Raw genomic sequence first — 18,773 nt, 5'->3', positions numbered from 1 at the left:
GAAAAAAAATGCTCCGATACCGGGAGTCGAACCCGGGTTTGCTCGGTGAAAGCGAACCGTGATAGCCGTTACACTATATCGGATACAAGTACTTTTGAAAACTGACGGTTGTTTATGACAGACTATTTACTGGTAGTGCCGTATTTTATCGGCGTGAGCTACCCTGTTGGACAAAGCATTGCAGTTTAGTATCCCTGAATCCCGACACACTTTCTTTGAACAATTTTTAGATAAATTAAGTCTAGATCAAGCAATGTCATGAAAGACCTTGTCAAAGTTGACAATTAATTCCATTGTTGTTCACCAATTCGCACATACATCTGCTATACATGTAAAGTTTTGATTGCGTCTACGAAGTTTGGACCGAGGTCTACTGGCGATATCTCAAAGAACTGTCACGAACTCGTACACCGAAGTATATATTCAGATAATTGTATGAATTTAGTTTTGAACCTTTAGATCAAGATATACTTAAATCACCCACTAAGTATGTACATTTTTCAGGGCAAATACATCCTCTTCACAGAACAAAAGAATGAACCACAACTGCCAGCAACATCCACACAGTTCCGATTTTAAATCCATTGACTCATCCTGATAAAATGTCTTGAACTTGGATATCGAACTCTCAAATGTTTACTGAAATATATTTCACATTGACCTGATCCGATCCATACACCATCCATTCCTTCGTATTTATACTACTATACTACTATCTATAAAATTCCATTCAGCAAAACCAGCTAAACAGACAAAACTCTCACAACAAACACAAGTGAACAAACTAGAGAACCCAAAACAACATCACATCAATTGGACATGTTCGCCTTATCCCGCTTTCATTTGTCTAAGCTTTCTGTAAGAGCTAACACAAACTCTCCCCAAATTCTTAGAGCAATGAGCAGTAAGTTCGGAGAAACCGCACCTTCTCCTCCAAAACTCCCTCAAAAAGATCAGGAGGAGTTCGAGGCGCTCCAAAAAATCGCAAACTCCCAGGCAGCCATTGATGAATATAACCGTCAGATTGCTACCGATGGATTTGCATCGGAGCCCACCGACTCGGCTCCAGTGGTGACTGCCACGGATATTGGAACACACGCAAAGTATTTGAAGACGATTCCGGAGTTTGAGGGCGACGTGAACCCGGAAACTGGTGAGGTGGGCGGACCTAAGCAGAACCCCTTGAGACACAATGATTGGTCATATAATGGACGTGTGACTGATTTCTAAAGCACTGGACACTCAATATTCTGGTTTTTCTTTCTATTTTCTTTCCTTTTGCTTTCCGAGAGCGGCTCTTTTCAGGGTTGACCTGCCTATCTGTCTGGCTCATTATTACACAACGACCTGGAAATATCTGCACGAAGCTAGATCTAAAAAATCCTTTCAATTTTTGATCTCATTGGTACAAACTATGGTATGATTCAGTTGCGAATCATTGTTTCCATGAGTATAAATCACATAGTTCAGTTCAAGTACAAGATACCAACATCTTCAAGCCATATTACCTTGAATTGTAAAAAGCCAATCTCCAAACGAATTATCTTAAATCAAATTTGAATTTACCTAATCCTCTTTTTATACTCTGTTCCCACCACATTCATATTACATACCCCACATCTCATCTCCCATTGTTAATGCCATTTGATCCTCTAGAGCTATTCAGCGCACCTGAACGCAAGTGTGACGATGATTTTCAAAGCTTGGATGTGAACAATGAATCGGTTCAATTGGTTGACTCCAATGATGGCACAGAGGATCAAATAGATTCGATTTCAACTGATAATCTAGAGAATGACGAAATGCAAGATGATGGTATGGTGCCACTCCATATCCACGATCTTCCGCTTCTACAGCGAAAACCAGATTACTCTGTTTTGGCGCTTTTTCTTCGTCTTTTCTCACCAGATCGTGTTTTAAACTTTTCACCTCTGGAGCCAGAAACAGACCCAGAAACGATATTCAAAACAAAAGATGTCGTGGCGGTGATAGAAGATGCGTTGATATGGCTTCTGAGCTATTGCCCTCGTTTTCAAACCCGCTCACTGCTTGCAAGCGTATCATTTCTTGCAGAAACACTCCGGAAGGGAAATATGTCTGAATATAATGGCTGGCTCACTCAAGTTATTGCGTCTGAGCTACAATGGATTGAGGAACTGAAGAGAGAGGAAATCCATCATCTTGCAGCGCTTCGATTGGCTGAAAACTGTGGGCGTACTGCTCAGCCAGAAATCCTTCGACAGATCGAGATCCCTCACTTGGATAGAGCACTCTCCTTAAAGGAGCCTTCGTTGACTTCTGATAATCTTGGCCTCAAGACATGGGGCTCGTCTTTTTTGTTAGGTTCTAGACTCGCAAAGCCATCTCAACATACGTACCTAAAAGCGCCCGTATTGGAACTTGGCCTGGGCACTGGCCTAGTCGGAATGGTGTCTTGCATTTTAGGGTTTGAAACCGCCCTCACAGATCTTGCCGAAATCGTACCCAATCTCCGAGAAAATGTTGAGTTGAACGAAATCAATAATGCTTTGGTAGACGAACTAGACTGGCTGAATCCATCATCCTTCCTTCTGAAACACGATCTGCCGAAATACAATACTGTCATCCTCTCTGATCCTCTCTACTCGTCATTGCATCCACAATGGATCGTGGACATGATAAATTTGTTTTTGAGCGACGACAAGGAGGCAAGAGTGTTGCTCCAGGTGCCCATTCGTCGTAATTTCGAGAGGGAACGAGCATCCCTATGGAAATTAATGGCTTCAAATGGTTATACAGTTACTCAGGAAGAGATCGAAGAGGGTCATGATGACTTTGGCGAGTCTAAGTTTATATTTAAGAAATACGTGCGTGGAAGTGGAGCCCTGATTAATTGAGAGGCGCACAATAAATAATAATCTATAAATAGTCCTTCAACTTTCTCAACTTTGTGACCGCATCCTCCAACAACAGATCGTCCTTACACACTGCGAACCGAACACAGTTCTCCAACGGATTGTTGATTCTTCTCTCAGGCGCAATGAACTCTGTGGGTGGAATTCCAACAACTCCGATTTCCTTAATAAGCCAGTAAACCAACTTGTAGTCCTTGGTGCCCTTTCCGAGAATATCGGCCGGGTATTCGTAGTCCTCTGGGATCTTAAGTTTGCTCAAATTGACCAAAAGGAAGTAGCCACCTTGCGCGCTCGTGTATGGAAGTCCTAAGTCGTCAAATACCTTGTTGAAAATCTCATACTTGGCCTGATATTGCTCTCTTGTAAGCTCAAAATACTTGTTCTCGTGGGCAATAGAAAAAGCCTCAGCAGCAGCTTGCTGCAAAGGTGCAGGGGAAGAGAAACAGATACGGGTGTGCGCAGAAGTCACATATTTGATCAAATCTGTAGGTCCCTGTACCCATCCGACTCTCCAACCAGTGGCAGCGAATGACTTACCGGCAGAACCTACTGTCAAAGTACGCGATGCCAATTCGGGCAATGAAGGCAAAGCAGCCGGGCGAGGGAACGCTTGAGAGTAGTACAAGTTTTCATAGACCTCATCGGACAAAAGAATGATGTTGTGTTTGATACACAACTGGCCGATACGGAAGAGCTCTTCCTCAGTGAAAACCTTTCCAATTGGATTATGAGGAGTGTTTACTACGATGATTTTAGTCTTGTCAGAGATGGAATTTTCCAAACCTTCCCAATCTACAGTCCAATCTTCACCCGTGACGTTCTCAGACTTCAACTTCTCAGGACACTGGATGTCCACATAACGCACTACACCGCCCGCCATCTCAATGTTGGGGATGTACTGATCGAAGTAGGGCTCAAAAACTATGACCTCGTCACCAGCCTCCAAGAAGGCAAAGAACACCGAGAAAATTCCCTCATTGGCACCAGTAGTGATCTGAATCTGCAGTGTATCCACCTCACGACCGTAACTTTCGGAGTAAAAGCGCGAGAGACTGCTCAAAAGATTTGGGTTACCTCTAGCAGGCGCATACTGGTTGAATTGAGGCTTTTGCAATGCCTGGGTGACTGCATTGGTCGCAAAATCGGGAGGATTAAAAGAGAAGAATCCCTGGCCCAAATTGGTCACGGGCTTTCCCGACTCTGCCACGGCATTGGCCGCAGTTTCATTGACCAAGGTCCAAACATCCTTCTGGTTGGGGTTTTGCTGGAAGTAGGGATTGTGCAAGTCTGCTGCTTTGGAAGAGAGTGGTTTTGGAACGGAGGAAGTCATTCTGGTGGAGATGCGAAGTGACTGGCGACAAAGACGTGGGATTGGGCTCCTGACCATGCCTTTTTAGGAAATGGGAAGCGCTGGCGGTGGTGGAGTTGCAAAGAACAAATGTAGTAGGAAGTGCAAATTGTGGAGATTGAGTCAGTGCGGAATAGGAACTGTGGCTGCAGTCCGTGATAAGGTGTAACTGACAATAAGGTAGGATAAGGGGTATTTATTATTGGAACTATATTGAGACTTGATTTTTTCAATGCTTTCGTATTACTAATTGAAGAGAATCGTTTTATTTTGAGAAAATTTTATTGGGATTGAAAGGAGTGAGGTTGAATTATGTCTCTTTGGAAGCCGTCGTATCCTGTATCTTAGACAAACCTGGGTTGGTGTCTGCAGGGAGATAAAGCCATTTTGCAACCAGGCAGGGAATCATCGATAATTTGTGAGATTGATGTGTACAATTTGAGGTTATTCGGTTTATACAAAACTGTTGGAGAGTTGTTTTGAATCAATTACTTGTAGGCTCATAATTCATGCTTTACCTTTGGCGGTTGTCAGATTAGGAAAGGTAGGAAGCAAAATTGGGATCAAAGGATGAAGATCATCATGAAGAAGATAAGTACGTTCGTATGAGATTCTTGGATTTTCAGGGAATTAGAGTTTCTGAAGCGCAGAAAACGTTGGAAAGGTATCATGATTTACTTGCACCAGTCACCTGCATACTTGTAAAAGTGTGTGGACAGAGTAAAAAAAAAATCCATTGCGCTGCTTCATAATATCAAAAAGATAATTGATCAATTTACATCTTAACATTTATTTTTCATATTAAACACCTACTTTCTAATGGTCAGATCAGCCTGTGTGGCGTAATGGTTAGCGCATTTGACTTCTAATCAAAAGATTCCGGGTTCGAGTCCCGGCATGGGTTCTATCTTTTTCCTCGTGTTTTATTTTTTTTCACGCTTCCTTCCATTTTAACAACCTACATAATACACTATTTTTCTTTTAGGTTTTGATTTCGCTGGTGTACAGGTGTTTACACTCATCTATTTATCATATCTCAATATCTCATCTGAAAATTTACCCCACCAAAATGCTTCCGATCATGAGAAACTCCCGTCGTTTGCCCATTTTTGGCAAGAACTTGGGCCTTGTAGCTCATAGACCACTCCTGCTTAAACCTGATTGGTCCAAATTCAAGAAGATCGAACAACCTCCAGGACATGTGGTTGGAAACGTGAATGAAGCATATAGAATCCCATTGGTTAGCCCATATGAAAGTAATTACCACTGGACATACGAGCGTATGATTGCCTTGGGCCTTCTACCCATGACAGCAGTGCCATTCGTTTATGGTGTGGAGTTCCCATACTTGGATGCCGCATTTTGCTTGACGCTTCTTTTCCATGTGCATTCAGGTTTCAAGTCATGCATCATTGATTACATTCCTGAGCGAGTGTATGGATTCTGGCATCGCGCAGCCTGCAAATTGTTGTCGTTGGGATCGTTTGTGTCGATGTATGGTATCTATCTCATAGAGACCAACGAGAACGGACTTTTCGAGCTCATTTCCAGAATATGGGGTGCTTGATGAGGTTCGGGGATGTGTGATTGAGATGGGGCACGCACCAATTGTAAGTAGAAGCTAGTCCCAATGAACATGTATGTTATGACAGTACTCAGGAAAGTCATGTGATAGTAAGTATCCATGTAGCGTCCTGGACGTAATTTATCTTCTATTTTGATTTTAAATCAGCTGGTTTAGTCAAGCTTGGCCCGTTTCAACACATGATCTTCTGAATCGGGACCTTCAACCTCAACTTCAACTTCGACTTCAACTGGGTCTACCAAATCTTGCACCGCTATTCCATCTTTTTTGTCAGCATCAGAGACCATAGTTTTATCCATACTATCTGCATCTTTCAAATTAGCCTCCACAGAAGATTCTTCCTTCTCCGACTTCGGACTAGAAATTTCATCCAATTCCTCATTCTCTTTCATTGAATTTTGTCTCTCAGCCACCTTCTCGAGCAATTCAGTTTTGTTCGTTACTAAAATCGTCTCTGTAATAGGTGCATCGTCCCACAGAAGACGTTCGAACTTTATATCCTTTGGTAATTCCTCGCCATTGGCGTTGCTGTTGGAGCCCAGGGTGATCGAGGCAGAAACAAATTCCAACTCTTTAAATGAACTTTCTTTCGATTGCACGCAAATCAACCGTGCTAATGCCAGTAGATATTTGTGTGCCAGTGCAACTGTAGTTAATGAGTACTCGCTATCTTCATATTGGACCAATAGCTCGGCAATCCGGCGAATTGTAAAAGGAGGTCCGCTATCAAAATTCTCCTCCATGGTTTCCCGAATCCGTTCTAGAGTGCGTTTGACTTCGTCCAAAGTGGTAGTGGGGGGTGTATTAGCGTTAGCGGTCACCGAATGCTGAATCTGGGCCTCAATTGTCTCCAAGCGCTTTAGGAGAAGTGGATGGATTGAATTTACCCATTTTTGGTCGTCATCTAGACCTTTTTTGGAGATTATATCCGAGGCCAATTTATGAAGCTCTGGGTCTAGGGAAGGCACCGATATTTTTGCCATTGTGGTGATAGCAGCAGTTTGAGAGGTGCAGATACTTTCACTCGTGGAGCTACTGTTGAAAAATTACGGTGTTCCGTGGTGTTTACGTTTTGTTTTTCAAGAAACTGAAATATGGGGTAGTCTAGTGATAGTAGATAGAAGATGGTATTTGAATGAGGGCAAGCAAACGAATGATCTTCAAAGACCAAAGAGGAAAAAAAATTAGGAACACAATTTATCTGCCTGTTTTGATAATATTTTCATCTTTTGGTTTGGTATTTATAAAGGATTAGAAGAGATTACACTTTGAAACGAGTGATCCTTGCATATTTTATACAATGCGAGACAAAATAAAACGTCAAAACATGGATGGCCTCAAAAACTTTAAAAAATTGAATCTTAGATTAGCTGATATCAACTTCGTCTTCGATATACGAGTGTCTACCTTTGACTAGCCAGTTTATATACAACTCAATAATTTATTAACTCCTTGAGACAATGTTGTTTATGTGATTCATTCAAAAATATCATCAATACCGTGTCATTGGTAAAGCACATTCTCATGAGTAAGAAAACATTTGAGAAGACTAACCACACACAAGAAGATCAGCATGAAAATGCAAATCGAGTCTATCACAAATTAAAGTTTCAAAAGCATAAAAAATTCCAATTAATTTTTTCTCCACCTCTTCTCTCTCTGAATTTGTACAAAGTCCAATCTCAACACCCGTGCACCAGCCTCACAATACCTCACAACCGATCTGAAAAATTTCAAGACCTATCAATCAGTAATCTATAACCACACAATGTTCAGAGCAGCCCTCTCACGAGTATCTGCCCTTCCGCTCCGCCGAGCAGCTGTGTCGCCTCTTCCGTTGCTCCGGTACTCCTCTTCCGCCACCACAAGCATCACAGCCCAAATCCTCCCTCTAGAAAAAACCACTGTCTCCGAATCAGACATTGACGAATGGTTGGCTGCCGTCAATGCCTTGAAGAAAGGTGACCACAGACCTGAGACCGAGCAAGAAATTTATCTTGCCCAGTTGGCCAACCCAGAGCCATTTTTGAGAGAGAAATTTGTTCCCACAGAAGAACAGTTGCAAGAAGTACAAAGGTATGCCAACATGAAAGTTCCTATCCGTGACGATCCCGTCATCAACTACTTCATCAATTTGATCATGAGACATGGTCAAAAGTCCAAGGCACGTAACATTGTCAACCGTGCGTTTTACATTGTCTACTTGAGAACCAGACAAGATCCAGTCAAGGTGTTTTACGAGGTGTTGGAGAGAATGAGTCCTATTTTTGCTGTGAAGACGTTGAAAACTGGTTTCGCCAAGAACGTCGTCATTCCCGTGCCTTTGACCAAGAGACAGAGAGACAGACAGACCATCCTATGGCTTTTGGATGGTGCCGACAAAAAGATGTCCAATGATCTTTCGGTGCGTTTGGGTGAAGAAATTATTTCTGCATGGGAGGGAAAGTCTTCAGGATACGAGAAGCGGGCGCAAATTCACAAAAACGCCATTGCACAGAGAGCTTATATCCGTCTCTAGGTACGCATGCGTGTTACTCAACTTAATGTACATATATATACAATTGAAATCATAGTTACGATTTTCCAAAAATATCAAAATTCATAAAGGAGAACCAAGCAGTGCAGAGGTCCACGCCGATTTCTGTTTTGCCGAAATTTCAATTTTTGCTTCCTCTCATTTATTTGTATGTGTCAATTGACAAATTGGGTACCTGAAATTGGCTGCAAATTCGAGTTACAAAAACAACTTACTACCCTTTTTCTACATAAAACACATAGTCCATAATTCAAAATGGTCAATCGTGAGAAAATCGACACAGTGTTAGCGAGCATGGGCAAAATGGTCTCGAATTTGCAACAGACATCTTTGGATGAGTTCGTCCATAGTGTCAAATACAACTTCGACTACTATCGGATCCATGCCCGATTAAATTACTACAGCAATTCTAGAAACCCTCGTGTGATACACACTAAGCTCAAAAATCAAAAACTCACTTCCTTGCGGACGAACCCTCACGATCCATTCTTTGTCAGACCAGGAGAATTTCTCACATTGGCAAAGAAAGAACCCGAGGATAATGATTTTGACGAGATCTTGGAATACTACAACAATGCTAGGCCTCGAGGAGTCCACACGGCGCCTACTGGTTCACGTCAACTGGACGGTGAACTCCGGGAATTGCACACAAAATCCAACAATTCGGACCGCCTATTTGGCTCCAGAAGAATTGGGTCGGAATTCAGACAAGCTGGGCTGAAAGACCGGAGTCTCGGAGTAAGGTTTGCTCAGGACTACCATCAAGAAGAAGAGCAACACAAAAGCCCTGCATCACGTAGGAGACAAAGCTCAACGGGAAAGAGTACCTATTGCCCAGTGCATCTTGTTCCACATCCCATGGAGCTTGATGTAGACTTCACTCGTCGAATGCATGTGCGTTCCACTGGCTCTCTTAGTCCAGTCAACATGTGCGAGCATCAACGGCAAAGGCCAGAGAAAAGAGCACTGAAGACATTTAATACTTTTAAACCCGTGGAAAAAGAATTTGTTATTGCTTCTACTTTTATTGAGGCCAACGGGGGATCGTCACAGCGCACTGGAAATGGTTATTCTGGAATGCCTCAGCACCAAGAGAACATTCGTCAAGAAAGAAGTCGAAATCTGGCCAACGGCATTCAAGTACACGAGAAGAAAAGAATACATAGCCATGCAACAGAAATTGCGGCGTTTGTAAATGGGCAGAGCGACTCGAAGCTCGCGAAGCTCGAACCCGAGGCCCAAGTAACCAGGAAGATTCGCCGAAAATTAGTGAGGAAGCCTAAGAAATACATCGAAACTCGTCAAGAAAGACCTAAGAGTGATGGATCGATTGCTCACGCCGACGCATCTTCAAATCTCATCGAGTTGTCCTCTCACCACGAAGAACAAACATCTATGAACCCAAAAAGGAAATATTGCGACTCACTGTATTCAGCAATGAAACAGTCACTCAATTCTCAGGTGAGTTTGCGACCAAAATCTGGCCATGGATCCCGGAGGTCTCTGATGAGTGGCTCTAGAGAAGGCAAGAGAACGGCGAGTTCAGGCGCAAAACCCTCAAGTCACTCTCGAAGCCAAGGTGGCCTGTCAAAATTAGATTATGATCATTCTGGCTTGAACTCTAGTCAACAAAGACTTAGTCATCGGAACGGAGAGGGTCGCCGCCGACCAAGTTCAACTCGGAATTTCCGTGCCAGCTCACTCAGAGCTCACCAGAAAGATTCTCAATGTCACTGCTCGACATGTGATGAGACTAAGGTTTGGCAGTTGGTTTTAAGCGATATTTCACTCCTGGCCGCCCGTTTATCGACTGGAAGCGACGGAGGCCAGCGAGAGCGCAGTCGGTCGAGCCAGAAACGCAAGCGGGATGTTTTCGAAGAGAACTTGAGACAGGGCATGGCACACTATCATTCGCTGCCAACAATGCTGTTTTTGGATTCTATGGACGACTGGTACAATTGAATGGAACAAGACTCTACATAGTAAATGTACGGAGAAATGAGATAATGGGTTTGTTTTCTAAGCTAAAAATAAAGAGATTTTTATAATAAGTGCTCGTCTTGAGAGAGAAATGGAGTTTTACCCTATTGGAAATGATCTACCAGTGGAGAACTCGAATGGCTTTACTAAAGAGTGAACATTGATGTATAAATAATGATTCTGTAAATTTAAGTTTATTTGATTGAACCAGGAATTGAGATCTTTGGCACATTGACTACCTTTCATCAAAAAATGTGTCCCAAGAGTAGCACAACATCAAGCTCAAGGCCAATAAAAGGAGAAGCAATTGAAATCAGAAAATAAAACTCAATTAATACAAATCATTCCTCATTAAATATCAATACCAGTACAATACACATCAGAAGAGATTGGGAACAGTTGAAGTAACAGTCCACTGATATCTCCGAGACAAAACACGAAATTTTTAGAAAACAAGAATGAAACGAATTGAAAACAGAAACAACTTAACACAAATACGGCCTCAATCAAAAATCTCAAATTCCATGATTTCACATCTTCACTTTTGTTCATTCTCACTAACATCACCCCATCCTACCACCAAACCGCACTGAATTACAACATACGAAATCACCAGAAGCTAGGAAAACTAGCCCACCAAAAAACCAAACCAAAAGTCATCATAAAAAAAAAATATTAACAAATTAAATAGAACAGCTATCCCCCAAAGCCTGTACATCCTCTACCCCCAAATCTCCCAATCCCTCAATCCGTCTATCTACCATCTATCTCAGCCCTGCACACACTCCACACCACCATTCGCAGCTCCCTCATTGGTCCTGTCTCTTTTCACTTCTCCCCTACTTCCACTTCAACCAAACCACCTCCTCCACCAAAAAACAACAATGATTCGTGGTCTCCGCTCGCGCGCTCCTGCCGCCCGTCGTCTTGTCTCCACCTACAACGCCGCTCCAAGGTTCACAACCCTTTCTAACGGTACTACTGTGGTTACCGAACAAAACCCACACGCTACCTCTGCCGCCGTGGGTGTTTACTTCGGTGCTGGTTCCAGAGCTGAGAACCCATACAACAATGGTGTTGGTGCATTGGGTCTGGCCATTTTGGGTCTGGGCTTGAAGGATGGTGTTTTGTTGTCTCTGTATGCTACCAAGGAGCTCAACGGTGTTATTGGTCAATCCACCAACGAGAACGCTGCTGCTGCTGCCAAGACCGTTGCCTCCTTGGTTTCTAGCTATGCTGAGGTGATTGAGAAGTCTGACTTTGCTGCTGCTAAGGATGCCCAGATCGCCAAGATCGACGCTTTGGAGAACACCCCATCGTCTATGGTTTTGGAGCACCTTAACGCTACTGCTTTCCAGGGTCACTCTCTTGGTTTGCCAACTTTGGGTACTTACAACTCTGTCTCTGACTTGGAGCACTCCGACGCTACCAGATTCTTGGAGTCTGCTTTGGTGGCCCACAACACCGTTATCTCCGCCTCTGGTAACGTTGACCACGACGCCATTGTTGACGCCGTCGAGTCTTCCTTGAAGCTCGCTCCTGGCTACAAGGCTGCTGCTCCTGCTGCTCCTTTCTTGGGTTCTGAGGTCAGATTGAGAGATGACACCATCCCTAAGGCTTACATCTCCATTGCTGCTCAAGGTGAGGGCATCAACTCCCCAGCTTACCACGTTGCTCAGGTTGCTGCTGCCATTTTCGGTTCTTTCGACCACAACGCTGCCATTGCTAAGTTCACCTCTCCTAAGTTGGCTTCCATCGTCCAGGACTACCACATCGTAGACAAGTACACCCACTTCTCCACCTCTTACTCCGACACCGGTTTGTGGGGTTTCAACGCCGAGATCTCTAACCTTTACAACATCGACGACTTTGTACACTTCACCTTGAAGGAGTGGAACAGATTGACCGTCTCTATCACCGATGCTGAGGTTGCCAGAGGTAAGAACGCTGCTAAGGTTGCTTTGTTGGGTGCCTTGAACTCTCCTGTTGCTGTCTCTTCTGAGATTGCCTCTAAGGTCTTGTTGAACGGCTTCAGAGCTTCTGTTGAGCAAGACTTGGCCTCCATCGACGCTATCACCACAAGCGACGTCAAGGCTTGGGCTTCTGCTGCCTTGTGGGACAAGGACATTGCTATTGCCGGTACTGGATCCATCGAGGGTTTGTTGGACTACAACAGAGCCAGAAACGACATGGCCATGATGAGATTCTAAGCTTCTCGCCCGACCTGCTATCGAGCGTTAAGTACCGTTATATAATTGCATCACATATTCTTCACGAATTCAAAATAAATAAATTAGAAATACTGACTTTGTAGTCTTTTAGCAAATCGTCAATAAGAACTAAGATAGTGTAGTACTACACAAAAGATGAAGCAGAATCCTAAGAACAATACGCCTCTAGCGTTTACATAAGTCCACTCTTGGTGAGCTGTTGCGAAATCATCATATCGGTGACAGCATTCAATACGAATTTCATAGCTGCAGTGTCAGTTGCACAGGTACGATGGACATAAATCGGTTTGGCGTAGCGATTCAAACTCAAAATCGTCTTCTCGAAGTAGTCCAAAACCAGCTCCACATCTAGCGGATCCTTCTTGTAATTTGGACAGTAATCTGTAATAAGAGATTTATGCAACTTCTCCTCAAGAAGATCGACTTTATTCAAGAAAAGAATGAACGGTGTGTTCGAGAACCACCGAGAATTGCAAATTGTATCAAACAATGACAAAGACTCTTCCATACGGCTCACCCTTCCGTCTTCATACAAAGTCTGGTCATACTCCAGAACCGCTACAACAAAAATGATCGCATTTACATGCTGGAAATGGTGGATCCATTTTTTGCGCTCGGAACGCTGTCCACCTGCATCAAGAAGTTTTAACACCGAACCCTTGACTTTAAACTGGTGCTCAGAAATACCAGTAGTCTTGATTCTACCCATCAAGATGTCTTTGTCAGTGCAACGATACATTCTATTCTTCAATTTGTGAACGATTTCGAAATAGTACAGTGCTGAAGTTTCCAATTGAAAACGGTTTCTTTGTTCGTAACATTTTTTGATTCCTCTGTCGTTGTTCCAAAGCTGGTGAATGGCCTCTGCAATATCTTCCCTGGAGTGTCTGCGGCCCACAGGCTCGATCTTCTCCTCTTCGTAGTCTGAGTCACTGATCAACAGGGTGACATCCAAGTCAGTTGTATCTTTCCTTTTTGGCCTTGGTTTGGCCTGGCTGAAGTACCCAACAGCGTAGTCCCCCAAATCATTGTCATCGTCGTCTGGCTCCTCAGCAAAACGTCTTTCTGTTTCGACAATAATGCGTTTGAATGGAATAAGAGGTGAATTGGGCCTGTCGCATTCCAACGGAATTTTGTACTTCCGAGCATTGAAAATAAGCATCCTCATGGATTCGATCATATCCATCCATAAGATGTGAGTATAGTGACAGCGCTCCATGTCAGTAAAAGAGTCATTGTGCAAAAGTCTCATTTGCTTCAATACGGTGGACTTTCCAGAATCTCCAGCACCCAAGAGAAAAATTCGGATCAGGTTTGCTTCCTCCTTTTTCTTCTGGAGAAGAGCTCTATCTATTGCAAGCGACTTCTGTTTTTGCAATTGATAGCGAGTTTCCTCTTCCGTCATGACGCTAGCTGAACATCCCATTTTGTCGAGTGTTAAAGAATGGGCGTTATTGTCGAAGAATGGAGAAGTAGAAATATACAATTTATGAGCGTTTGCATCCACAATACGAGGTTCGCGTGCATATGGAAATGTACCTGCAGGTCATTAGAGTGGGAATTTGAATTTGGGGAGTAATAGAGTAATAATTTTCTTAATTAGTCTATTCAATTTACTGAATTAGCCACAAAAGGAAGTATATTTCCTTGAAAAATTAAATAATCTTGCAAGTTGTTCCAGAAACTGGCCCGCTTGATCATTTGAATAGACACATTTTGGTGCAGTACCATGTCCCAATGAGGAAAGTGATCTCGAACTTAATTTACCACTGAACTGGAATTCATATCTCATGAAATTGAGTCTCATGAAAAAATCGACTTATTTGGTATTAATCATCCGTTGAAGTATCACAAATCAAAAGAAATCTTGCTGTAGGTGGCGAAATCAAGGGCCAGTTTATTTAGTGGTTTCAGGGTGGTTCGATACGCAGGAGCTATTTATTGACAGTAGCACTTACATTTTTTGTTGTGACAATGATCTGTTTATTGTCGTAACTTGCTCTAAAAGCAAGAATTGAATTCTTTGTGCATTGTAGCAATATTAATTCTAGTATATCAACATATGAATTAGATTGTGTGAGAAGAATTCAGTACGAAAAGTTGGTCGTTGTCTTCAAAACATTTCGAAAATAAATCGACTATAACCGAATGATTCTCTGAAATACCATATATTCTCGCGATTCATCTTCTCTCTGTGAATTTCAGCCCTGTCAACTCTATCATTCATAATATCTAGAAAGGCCCAAAACACAAACGCTGGGGCAATCGCTTTGGAATCGATTTTCAATGAAGGGCTGGTAGAAAAATGATGTTAATCTCTATTTTTTACATTTCATCAATTTTGCTTCCCTAGTTCTTCTGTATTACTAGGCCAGAAGGATGGTTCCTCAATAGAAGTATGAGTGAAAGGGTTTATTTTGGCCTGACTTTGACCAGTCAGACGCTATATCTATAAAATACCTCAAATAAACACCAAGACCAAATTGTAAGACAACAATGTAAGAGCAGTTGTGACCACAAGATGCTTTACACACATCAGCAAATTCCATTTGCGCACCACCCGGGCGAAAGACTGCTTTTTATTGAGAATTGCCCGTTCGCATCTTTTCTCCCAGGTTCTAGGAGTGAAAGTATAATTAGGTAGTGGGATGAATTCCGAATTTCTATCCAGGTTTGCCATGAACTCGTACACCTTTTGCGAAATACCCTCCTGATCTTCAGTCAAGTCCGAGCTGGTGCGTTCCAGGCTCCACACAGGCAACATTGAATAATTGTAGCGCGATGACCGCTGTTTAATGTTCCATACCAAGATAATAACAGTGCTGACGACGGCCATCAAGGCATACGCAACAACATCAAGGTAAGGCTGCGGTAAGTAACACATACGAGTGTCATAATTCAAAGATTGCCCTTCTCCAGCAAAAGAGAGAAGTTGCACAGCTGGGTACTTGATACCCATAGCCATGCTAATAGACTTGACAGTGAACTCACGCGCGCCTGAATCATGAGTGATGTCACAATAGTCGTGATCATCACCTGCAAACAACAACTGTGGTTGAATACGCAGCAAGAGTTCTTTCAGAAGCTCAGGCGACACAGCCAGCTGGTATTGATGGCCTGCGATCTGCAAGAACGGATTGCGCTCTCTGAAGGGACCACATGGTTGTAGAGTAGTATCACGGTAGAGAGGAATATGCGAAAGAAGAACCCTGGGCTTGGTAGGCTTTGAAAGCGTATGCAAGAAATTTGCAGCATTTTGACGCACCGTTGGGTCTTCCGAGGATAATGAAGGAGTGTCAAGTAGGATGAAGTCCACGCCATTTATCAGTTCTATACTATTGGGGTGGCCGAAATGAGACGCAAAACGAGTCTGCAGAGCCGCCTTAACACCATTGCCAAAGCCAACATCATGGTTTCCAGGAATAGATGTGAACCAGTTCTTCCCACGCACATACTGAGGGAATTGATTGAAGATACGCTCAAACCGCTTAAATTCTCCCTCGTAGTAATCATCTGCACACAGCCGTCCATTGTCCAAATAATCTCCCAAAAAGAAAATGTAGTCCGGCTTCAAGTGCTTGACGAGGGCCTTGTAGTTCTGTTTTAGGTAGACATCCACGGTATGCTGTGAAAGTGAAAGAAGCGCGCTGTTTCGGCCAGGATATGTATGTGAGTCGATAAGTTGGGGATCGGCAACAAACAAAATGTTCTTTTGATTGGCCACATGGCCCCACAGACATCGCCGAGCCGCAGTATAGGGAATTATATGCTCATAGAATAGAAAGAGGAGTAGCCATATAGCAGAGAGAAACACCACCACGGTGCTGGAGCCTCGGAGGCGGGGCATCATTCCGGGAGAGACTATGGTGTTTGTTTCTGCACGGAGAGAAATTTGGAGGTCCGTGATAGGACGTTTTGAGTATTAGATTGTGGAGTAGATGTTATCTAAATGCGCGATGGTGTAGCGTGCGATGTATGGGAACGCAGATAAAGAATTGGGTGTGGAATGTATGGGGGGTAGAAGATGTGAAACATATCTGTGTTCAGTTTTTTATTTCTTTAATTCTTTTTTCTGCCAATTTTTTTCTCGGATGTTTCGTGTTCCGTTTCCATGACCGTGTTCGTTGTTAGTTGTGTTTTGTTAGGTCGTCTGAGAAATAGTCTCAAGTAGATCCCAATATATATCCGAGTGCAAAAATAAACAAATCAAAGAATGGGACTGAGAGATTCTTGAATTGTTTTGAGTACCCCTGTCGCTTTGGCTGCAACATGAAAGAGTTTCGAGTGGTCAAGGTAGGCGTAGTCATGATTCATACTACATTGTTCCAGTAGGACGAATGAATATTTCGGATCACTCCCTTTCTTACTTCTCATCTTCTTCCTTCTCTCTCTTTTTTTTTTTCTCGTGATTCACTCAATTGTTGAACTCTATTTGCCTCAGAGATATTAGTAAGTATGGCTGCAAATTTCCGGTTTAACTACACCCAAATCAATACCACATAACCCTTAAATTAAACCATTCCACTTGGAAACATTTTCTACATCTTCTGTTAGTCTCCAAAAAAAATTGAACATCCTATTGTTCGTGTCCGAACCTTCTTCGTTTAACTCGTATACTATATGCGCTTACCTCACTAAATCTCATATTTCATCCCAGATGTACATCCACTCATGTTAACTCTTATCCTATGGAGTCTCCTAGTCCCTCTTGGACTCTTCTGTCTCTACACGGCCTTCCTTGACTTCAATCGTGATGTGCCTCATGAATATCTTGAGCAACAGACTTTACTTGAACAAACGAGACAACCAAACGAGCTGGCCATCCACAAATCCCCGAAACTCGACTATTCAACTGGCTTGCGTATTGGTCTTGGTATCCGATATGATAGCTACAAGCTCAGAAATGGTAATTTGAACGATATCTGGGAGATTTTGGTGGCACACCATGGCTCGTCAAAGGAGGACACGATTGTTGTGAACGGCGACTCAATTCGAATTTCCCAGTTAAACTATGTAGTGTGCAAAATATCAGAATGTCTTAAGTCTTTGACGGATGTTCTGGAAGTGGCTATACCTGTGTCATTGTTCATGGTCAACAAATTTGCATTTGCAGTGGCCACAGCTGCATTTTTGGCTCAAGTCCCGGTGCATGTCTATGAAAGCGATGCTAAACAGCATTTGGATAACAGCGCTATAGCATTTTCGCAGGAAGGAAGCGCGGCACTTTTGAAACGGCTCCCGGATGATTCGTTGGTGCTCGATCTACAAGAGTTTGATTTTTTAACAGACAAACCGGATTTTGAAAACAACTACTCCGTGGAGAAGGATCGAGGCATAGCATTGAAGTTATCTACTCGTCTTAATCATAAGGTCATTGCATTGACTTCATTTACACAACTCAATTTGATCTCTGCCGTGGCCAGTTGCATTAAGCACCTACCTCCTTCTAAACAGATCGGGCCTCATGACCGCATTGTGATCAGCCAGGACCACAGTACCCCGGAGAGCATATTGAACGAAGTGGTCAAAGTCTTGGTCCTGTTTGTCAGTGGTGCTAGCTTAGTTCTCACTCAAGAAGATAATTTTATGGTTCACAAGCCAACAATTCTTGTCGCCAGCTCTCCTGAAATACAGAAATTGGGCTCCGCGCAAATTACAGGGCTTCTGTACTACCACCGTCTTTACTCACTTTCAAGATTACGGTTCTCTCCTCTTGCGTCTTCCTCTGGGTTAAGACTTATCTATGTTCATCGCGACTGTAGCACCGGGAAATACACGAACTGGAACCATCTCCGGGCTGCTCTAGGCGTCAACATTGTGGAAGAGGTTGGGCACTTCAATGTTGCCGGCCCATTCCTTGTGACGGATTACTACGACTACCGTACGTTTCTGGAGAAATTGGCCAGCCAGGTTGCTGCATCAGGAGGAATTTGCCAGGCTAATGAAATCAAGTTGTTGGAATTCGACGCCACACAATCAGGTGCTTTGGCGCTTCGTGGATACAATATTGGGAAAGCGGTCACGATCATGGAGGGTGTTGGACAAACCAGAGTCACACCAGATGCTTCTGGTTTTTTCAGGCTTCCATTCAATTGTAGATGGGGTCTGGATGGCTGCTTGTACGTCCTAAAAAGGACTGTCTAGCAAATCAATTCCACATAAATAGCATAACTCAACTTTACATAGAAATGTTCCAAAA

At 43.1% G+C, this 18,773-nt stretch overlaps 11 protein-coding genes and 2 non-coding genes across 13 annotated transcripts; 8 read left to right on the top strand and 5 right to left on the bottom strand.

Annotated features, from left to right (window-relative positions):
- Positions 1-11: 11 nt before the first annotated feature.
- PUMCH_004714 lies at positions 12-83 on the bottom strand. The gene has a single exon. It is a non-coding gene; the product is annotated as a tRNA-Glu (tRNA).
- Positions 84-819: 736 nt separating this feature from the next.
- On the top strand, positions 820-1,230 carry PUMCH_004713 (uncharacterized protein; the record flags this gene model as incomplete). The annotated part of the gene is made up of 1 exon (XM_063023639.1): positions 820-1,230. The coding sequence occupies one exon, from the start codon at positions 820-822 to the stop codon at positions 1,228-1,230; it is 411 nt and encodes a 136-aa protein (XP_062879709.1).
- Positions 1,231-1,637: 407 nt separating this feature from the next.
- Positions 1,638-2,876, top strand: PUMCH_004712 (uncharacterized protein; the record flags this gene model as incomplete). The annotated part of the gene is made up of 1 exon (XM_063023638.1): positions 1,638-2,876. One exon carries the CDS (start codon positions 1,638-1,640, stop codon positions 2,874-2,876), a length of 1,239 nt encoding a protein of 412 aa, XP_062879708.1.
- A 22-nt stretch (positions 2,877-2,898) lies between these two features.
- On the bottom strand, positions 2,899-4,281 carry PUMCH_004711 (uncharacterized protein; the record flags this gene model as incomplete). The annotated part of the gene is made up of 1 exon (XM_063023637.1): positions 2,899-4,281. One exon carries the CDS (start codon positions 4,279-4,281, stop codon positions 2,899-2,901), a length of 1,383 nt encoding a protein of 460 aa, XP_062879707.1.
- Positions 4,282-5,073: 792 nt separating this feature from the next.
- Positions 5,074-5,146, top strand: PUMCH_004710. Its single transcript has one exon. It is a non-coding gene; the product is annotated as a tRNA-Arg (tRNA).
- A 165-nt stretch (positions 5,147-5,311) lies between these two features.
- Positions 5,312-5,809, top strand: PUMCH_004709 (uncharacterized protein; the record flags this gene model as incomplete). The annotated part of the gene is made up of 1 exon (XM_063023636.1): positions 5,312-5,809. One exon carries the CDS (start codon positions 5,312-5,314, stop codon positions 5,807-5,809), a length of 498 nt encoding a protein of 165 aa, XP_062879706.1.
- Positions 5,810-5,979: 170 nt separating this feature from the next.
- PUMCH_004708 (uncharacterized protein) lies at positions 5,980-6,810 on the bottom strand (the record flags this gene model as incomplete). The annotated part of the gene is made up of 1 exon (XM_063023635.1): positions 5,980-6,810. The coding sequence occupies one exon, from the start codon at positions 6,808-6,810 to the stop codon at positions 5,980-5,982; it is 831 nt and encodes a 276-aa protein (XP_062879705.1).
- A 785-nt stretch (positions 6,811-7,595) lies between these two features.
- Positions 7,596-8,345, top strand: PUMCH_004707 (uncharacterized protein; the record flags this gene model as incomplete). The annotated part of the gene is made up of 1 exon (XM_063023634.1): positions 7,596-8,345. The coding sequence occupies one exon, from the start codon at positions 7,596-7,598 to the stop codon at positions 8,343-8,345; it is 750 nt and encodes a 249-aa protein (XP_062879704.1).
- A 273-nt stretch (positions 8,346-8,618) lies between these two features.
- PUMCH_004706 (uncharacterized protein) lies at positions 8,619-10,325 on the top strand (the record flags this gene model as incomplete). Its single annotated transcript, XM_063023633.1, has 1 exon — positions 8,619-10,325. The coding sequence occupies one exon, from the start codon at positions 8,619-8,621 to the stop codon at positions 10,323-10,325; it is 1,707 nt and encodes a 568-aa protein (XP_062879703.1).
- A 902-nt stretch (positions 10,326-11,227) lies between these two features.
- Positions 11,228-12,553, top strand: PUMCH_004705 (uncharacterized protein; the record flags this gene model as incomplete). Its single annotated transcript, XM_063023632.1, has 1 exon — positions 11,228-12,553. The coding sequence occupies one exon, from the start codon at positions 11,228-11,230 to the stop codon at positions 12,551-12,553; it is 1,326 nt and encodes a 441-aa protein (XP_062879702.1).
- Positions 12,554-12,746: 193 nt separating this feature from the next.
- On the bottom strand, positions 12,747-14,000 carry PUMCH_004704 (uncharacterized protein; the record flags this gene model as incomplete). The annotated part of the gene is made up of 1 exon (XM_063023631.1): positions 12,747-14,000. The coding sequence occupies one exon, from the start codon at positions 13,998-14,000 to the stop codon at positions 12,747-12,749; it is 1,254 nt and encodes a 417-aa protein (XP_062879701.1).
- A 1,035-nt stretch (positions 14,001-15,035) lies between these two features.
- On the bottom strand, positions 15,036-16,424 carry PUMCH_004703 (uncharacterized protein; the record flags this gene model as incomplete). The annotated part of the gene is made up of 1 exon (XM_063023630.1): positions 15,036-16,424. The coding sequence occupies one exon, from the start codon at positions 16,422-16,424 to the stop codon at positions 15,036-15,038; it is 1,389 nt and encodes a 462-aa protein (XP_062879700.1).
- Positions 16,425-17,245: 821 nt separating this feature from the next.
- Positions 17,246-18,718, top strand: PUMCH_004702 (uncharacterized protein; the record flags this gene model as incomplete). The annotated part of the gene is made up of 1 exon (XM_063023629.1): positions 17,246-18,718. The coding sequence occupies one exon, from the start codon at positions 17,246-17,248 to the stop codon at positions 18,716-18,718; it is 1,473 nt and encodes a 490-aa protein (XP_062879699.1).
- Positions 18,719-18,773: the final 55 nt, after the last annotated feature.

Source organism: Australozyma saopauloensis, chromosome 6, assembly GCF_035610405.1.
Source record: "Australozyma saopauloensis chromosome 6, complete sequence".
NCBI classification, from domain to species: domain Eukaryota; kingdom Fungi; phylum Ascomycota; class Pichiomycetes; order Serinales; family Metschnikowiaceae; genus Australozyma; species Australozyma saopauloensis.
Note: the sequence above shows the minus strand (reverse complement) of the source record. Positions and strands in the feature narration are given on the sequence as shown.